The sequence below is a fragment of the Onychostoma macrolepis genome, chromosome 25 (assembly GCF_012432095.1).
Source record: "Onychostoma macrolepis isolate SWU-2019 chromosome 25, ASM1243209v1, whole genome shotgun sequence".
In the NCBI taxonomy this organism is placed as follows: domain Eukaryota; kingdom Metazoa; phylum Chordata; class Actinopteri; order Cypriniformes; family Cyprinidae; genus Onychostoma; species Onychostoma macrolepis.
In genome coordinates, this window is record NC_081179.1 from 13018770 (window position 1) to 13024902 (window position 6133).

At 39.7% G+C, this 6133-nt stretch overlaps 1 protein-coding gene and 1 pseudogene across 1 annotated transcript; one reads left to right on the forward strand and one right to left on the reverse strand.

Moving 5' to 3' along the window:
- Nucleotides 1-994: 994 nt before the first annotated feature.
- On the forward strand, nt 995-2990 carry LOC131533860 (uncharacterized; annotated as a pseudogene).
- A 192-nt stretch (nt 2991-3182) lies between these two features.
- Nucleotides 3183-5297, reverse strand: LOC131534411 (uncharacterized). The gene is made up of 3 exons (XM_058767264.1): nt 5002-5297; nt 3639-4520; nt 3183-3442 (listed from the first exon to the last, which is right to left on the reverse strand). The coding sequence occupies exons 1-3, from the start codon at nt 5251-5253 to the stop codon at nt 3215-3217; spliced, it is 1362 nt and encodes a 453-aa protein (XP_058623247.1). The 5' UTR covers nt 5254-5297; the 3' UTR covers nt 3183-3214.
- Between the last annotated feature and the right edge of the window lie 836 nt (nt 5298-6133).

A 6133-nucleotide genomic window follows, 5' to 3' on the forward strand; every position in this document is an offset into this window, starting at 1 on the left:
TTACCAGGCTATGAAATCAGATTTGGGTGTTATAATAACAGGTTCTGCATTTTTTTATCAAGCCAACGTCATATTTATTTTTTGCCCACAGACATTTTGGAACTTGATCTAAGGGGCAGTTCTGTCTGCTCTATTGAAGCAAAACAATCCACAGTTTGTTCATTCAGTATTGGCGCTATGGTTCTTTGTACTGGTTCAGTAAAAGAAAAAGTCTGTCTGTAAGCATTTACAGAGCTGCTAAACATTACACATGGATCTACAGTCTGTGTCCAGTCCAAGGTTATTTTCGTAAACGAAAACTGAAACTAAGACTAAAACTATTGGTCAAAAAACATTTTCGTAAACTGAAATAAAATTACAATTTCTAAATAAATGAAAAACTAAAACTAAACGAAACTAACAACAGCAACGGAAAAACTAATGAAAATAAAATAATAATTAGCAAAAATAAATAATCGTTTTCATGATTTAATAAGCTCTCTGCGCCAGAAAATCGGACCTGTGGTTGTTTAAATGGCGCTTCATGCACGTGAGCTGCGTCCTAAGCAGCTATTCACAGAGAATGCGTTTTGTATTTAAAAATAAGAATGCTATGAAATTGGAAATAAAATAATAATAATGCACACCTTACAGGGCACGAGCGTTTAAAAGCGTGCTAGAACAACATGAGAGTGAGTTAACAGACACAGAATTAAAAGTTTTAGATGAACTGACTTTAGTGAAGAGTCATTCTGTCACGCTTTGCGATTACTATGATAACGTCCGCCTCGAGTCCATGACACGAGCACCGCCTTGACGGTATAAAACGCATCCAAAATGAGAGAAAGCGATTGCCGCGCTGTTTTCACCGCTGGCCGTGTTGTGTAAAAGGGGCTTTAGTACTGGGATTGATTGCTTGGCTCATCTGAAGCGCGTGCGCACTGGAGCGGCTCGTCAAAGTAAAGCAAGTATCCATCCACCTTTTTCCTGGGGGGCGCTTGCTGTAAAAACGATTATGGGTATAACTTCCGCCGGAAGTAGTAGCAGCGTTAACTGAGTTGCGCCGACGGTGAAATGTTTTGTTTATGAGCCGTTTGTTTTTCAGGCGGGAATATGTAAAATGGCATTACAACGCTCTGGAACAACCTGTGCTGTTCGTGGATGCACTTATAACCAGACAAAGCTTAATTTGTGGCTTAAAGAACAGTGTTATATTCACAAACTTAAAGTTAGAGCGGAGTGCACTTGCGAGAGAAGGTACAGTTTTCATCGCCTTCCTGTAGAAGAGGAAGCTAAGCGAAACTGGCTCAAAAACCTGAACTTAAAGAAGCCCCCCAAAACGCTGTACGTATGCTCTTTTCACTTTGTGGAAAAAAAACCCAACGGAGGACAACCCATACCCTACTCTTTTCCTGGGTTATGAGAAGCCTCCAGAAAAGAGACGCCGACTCCTCAGGAGGGATGATAGTTCATTCTCAACAGGTAAGTTTACTCACCAAGCGTTACACAAATTTCCGCATTTTACTGGAAAACATGATTAAGTTAGTAGAAAAGGGTTGTTTATACTTGCTGGCTAGCTAGCTTATCACAAATTAGACTTTTCATACTGTATTGTAAAGTGACTACCAAATTAGTTTTATCAAATACAGGTATTCATGTAAATTACATGTATTATGCATTTGTAGCATGCGTTTTTTTAAATTCTGTTTTATCTGTATTTGCAAATTTAATATAGTGTGCCAGCCTAACACTATACACAATACATTACTCAAATATATCTTATGGTAAAATACATTACACATGAATGACTGATTCCTGTGATCATTTGCGTAACTATTAGTCATTTATGTGTAATATATTACAAAGACAAAGCTAGAAATTTATTTTAAGGTTATAAATATTTTTCCTAAAATACATTTCTGGCTTTTTCTTATTTTTAACCACAGCAACAACTCTTATTGAATTCTCAATGTGCAATTGTTCTGTTACCTGTAGGTGAGCTTGATACCATGGATGTGGAACAAAGTCCTACTTCCTCTGTGATGCCCAAACGCAGTGGTCCGATCCGTGGTTGGATGACCACACGTATTCGAAAGGACCTACTATCCCATGTGGCTCAACACTCGCAGCACCCCCTGAGTTACAGCCAGCTGCAAGTTATACATTGACAAATGATGCAGACTGCTTGTTGTACACAGGAATTCCACTTCTTGAGTTCCACACTCTGGTATCCTGCCTGCAAGGTTTTGCCCCTACTTCATCTGCAATGCCTGTTGCAGACCAAATCATGATGACACTGATGAAACTCAGACAGAACTTTGTCATTGCTGACTAGGCAAAACGCTTTGGCAAGTCACATGGTCAAGTCAGCAAAACAGTGAAATTTTGGATAGATGCTTTGTACAAGCATACCAAGGATCTTATTCCATGGCTGCCCCGTGAAACCATCAAGGCCACTCTGCCACAGGCTTTTAACGATCATTTCCCAAACACTACTTGTATAATTGACTGCACAGAAACTGTTCTACAGAAGGCTAAAAATCTAGATTCAAGAAGTGAATCGTACAGTCACTATTATGCCAGTAATACTCTGAAGTATCTGGTAGCAACTTCTCCATCTGGATTAGTCATGTTTATTTCAGAGGCTTATGGTGGCAAATTTAGCGACAGGTACATTGCACAGAACTCAGGGTTTCTGGACTGCCTGAGACCCGGAGATGAGGTGATGGCGGACCGTGGATTCACTATCAGGGACTTATTGGAGGAACGCAAGGTGAACTTAGTTATGCCAGCATTTACACGCAAACAGTGTCAGCTGACTAATGAGGAAGTCACCCACACGACGCATTGCTCATGCCCGCATTCACATTGAACGGGCAATAAGGCGGCTAAAGGTGTACAAGATTCTCTCACAGACTTTGCCTATTAATTTGGTCCCAGAGTTTGATAAAATACTACGAATTTGCGCTGCTCTTGTAAATCTAAGAGGGGAGCTTATCTCAAGCAAATAGATAAACACTTAACATCACTTAAACTGCATGTGTTTATAGTTTAATGTCATTAACAAGATGCATGTTATTAATACATGTTGTTTTATACACTGTGTAGACAGTAAAAATATTTACAGGATTCTTTCATGTATTTCATCCTCATGTTTCCTAAAAAAATAAACTGATGAAACTTATTTACACTTTATTGGTATGTTTTGTATCCTGTGTACCACATTCCTTACCCTCTACTTGTTCAAAAGCTGCAGGTAATTCTTGCACACATTTATCTTCTTATCAGCAAAATCATCAGCTAATGCTGGCAGCATGTGTAAAAAGTAAAATTCCTGTAGCTGTTGCACATGAGATTCTGCATAATTTGTGTCAAATGGAATGTCCATTTCTAGGTGCTCAGTTGATGTCCAGATGACCAACTTGCAGCTCAGTAGACCCACACACATCATGGTTAACTGGATCTGAAGGAAGATGTCACACTTTAAAGTTCAATAATTTGATCAAATTGAATTGAATTTGGATTGCAAAAATGTGCTCACAATATAATTTATACTTTATAATATTTTAAGTAATGCTTTTATTATATGCATATTATGAGTTAGGCTGTCATCTACATGTATGTATCATGTATGTATGTTTTTCTTTTCTTTTACTCACTTGGAGGTAGTATCCATCCTTTCCATCCGGAAGAATAACATACTGCCCATCACCTAAGCTTCTGATGTCACCATTTGGTCGATTCAAAAACTCAGTAAGTGACATGGAACTCTTGAAGGGACACTTGATCTCAAGAAGCTTTGTTGAGTCAAGGATGCCATCTGGGCTAGCTGACAACCAAGGATGTTCAGGATGGATCACCAGGCCTCTCCTCTCCACAGCGTGCCCTCGGCTTTTCATGAGTTGGATGATATTGTCCTCATTTTCTTTGCCATATTTTGTAGCAGTATTACCTTTGAAGGTTGGGTAGAAGTGCTCATTGAGGAATTTTTTGGGGTTAGTAGTAGGTCGTTTGGGTACTCTCTTTGCTGTGCTGGCAGTGATACGGAGCTTTCTGGCATCATGCCACAGTTGTGAGGCGCTCTGGACCGTAGTTTCTTCCATTAGTATAGTTGCTTGGGTGGGTGATAGTTTTATGTAGGACTCGTAAAACAAAAGGCACTTCCTACAACTTTGTGTTAAGCTGTGGTCTGTGTGTGATATGTCTGTATCATGTTCACTTGAGCTGGTGTTGTTGCTGTCTACATCTGCTCTGAAGCTTAGCTGAAGAAGACCTTCTGTCTGCAGCTGAAAGAGTGGTGCCATCACGGATGAATTGCTATGGCTTACAAACTCAGCATGGTTCTTGAAATGCTGGGGGGAAGTTGTTAGATCTGGAGGTAATGATGATGGGCCTGGATATGTGTGGCCTGGTCTATGGTGTTTAAAGTTGATGTGTTTTGCCTTCCTCAGCCCTACATTCTTCCTCGTGCCTGCATTCCACTTCCTTTGCACATCAGTGCATGACATGCCTGTCTTGCCTTGCCTGACTGCATTCTCTACCTTTATAGAAGAAATAATAGTTTTTCTTACTCTTTATTTTCTTGCCTCCCTAGGATTTTAGCTTTTAGATGTAAAACACTAGTTAGCACACAGATTATGCTTTTACTACTAGCTACTAGATACTAATGGTAATACTAATAATATAGTACAATCACCTTCATCAATCCCACTTCATATTGGGTGTCTTTAACGACTATGTGCATATGTTGAAGAAAAAATTTACTTTTTTCTTTTTTTACATTTGATGCCACTGAGGTGTGATTTGGGTAAGGCTGGCACCAGTTCCATGGTATGGGTAGGTTTAAGGGGCATGGTTAGCAGTGTAATTTTAGATGTAATTACATGCAGGTAAATATAAGTACATTATTTCAAATTATTAATTTAAATGTTAGTACATAGTCGTTAAACACAGTTTATTTCAAGTGGGTCCTCATCATCTTCATCTTTTTTTTTTTTTTTTTTTTTACATTTATTTACTGACCTTCCACATTACTGCAGCTGCGTGACTATATGAGCGCCCTGGACCTGCGATACATGAGCACCCTGCCGTCTGTATGACACCTGACGTTGACACTAAAACCCAAGCTTTATGGTGTGACACATTCAGGCTTTGACTCGGCTCTGCATCAGCTTTCAAGTACACAAAATCATTGCCTACATCCTTGAATAGCACACGACCTACTTTACTACTGTGAAGGTATTGGTAAGCCTCTGAGCTTTTCAAATTGCTCATTGCCTTACCATCACAAGCAACTGAATCAACAAAGTAGCTAAAAATGCTACTGTAGGTTATGCTAGGCCACTTTTTTAAATTGTCCTCCCATTCCTCTATTAAGGAAGGGATGGGTATGCTGATGTTGTCCTTTATAAGTTCTGTCAGCGTGTGATTCCACATCTTGCTATGAATGAATGAATTAGTGAGTAGCGGCACTATGACTGCAGCGAAAGATTGTTTACGTCGTAACGGAAGTTCCACCCATAATTCGCGCAAAGCATCATGGGGCGTAGGAAAAAGGTGGATAGGTCTCTGCAGCAAAGTAATGGGAGTTACCAGATCGGGGCGTTTTTTGACCATGTTACTTGATTGGCTGACGTCATAGTGACGGTAGGTTTAGGGGTGGGGTTAGGTTAGGTCAGGGGGATCATTTTGATTGCATGATTTAGAAACACCCAGCAGTTTGAAAATGCCTAGCAATTCAGAAACACCCACTTTTGCTCTGCAGAGACCTCAATCTCCAGGTAAAGTGCAAACATCATTTAAATCACCATATTGCATTTATTTTTGAGTACTATGAGGTTTCAAACCATTTTAGATTGTTTCTTCTTATTGTGTACGTTCATTGAGGGAGACGGGACATACAGTAGTGTGCACCGGCTCGTATGTGCAAAAAATCCAACAAATTAATGCATTGAAAACACAGATGGACAAAAATAAAGTTTACAGAGTTTCAATGACGATTGCAAAGAACATGCCTGTGTCCCAATGTGCACACTATCCATGCTAAATTCTATCTGATATTAGTTATTTTTAATACTATTTAGGGCAGATAGGGTGGATAGTATGCACATTGGGACACAGGGCATGTTTCCTCAAATCCAGCACTGGAGGGCCA

What these genes read in the sequence shown, in the direction of transcription:
- LOC131534411 (XM_058767264.1), bottom strand. Translation starts at nt 5,253, where the DNA reads ATGAGCAATTTGAAAAGCTCAGAGGCTTACCAATACCTTCACAGTAGT. An exon ending in CAGCTGCAGTAATGTGGAAG is followed by an intron (nt 4,521 to 5,001) that starts GTCAGTAAATAA and finishes TCTTCTATAAAG; the next exon opens with GTAGAGAATGCAGTCAGGCA. An exon ending in AGGATGGATACTACCTCCAA is followed by an intron (nt 3,443 to 3,638) that starts GTGAGTAAAAGA and finishes ATCTTCCTTCAG; the next exon opens with ATCCAGTTAACCATGATGTG.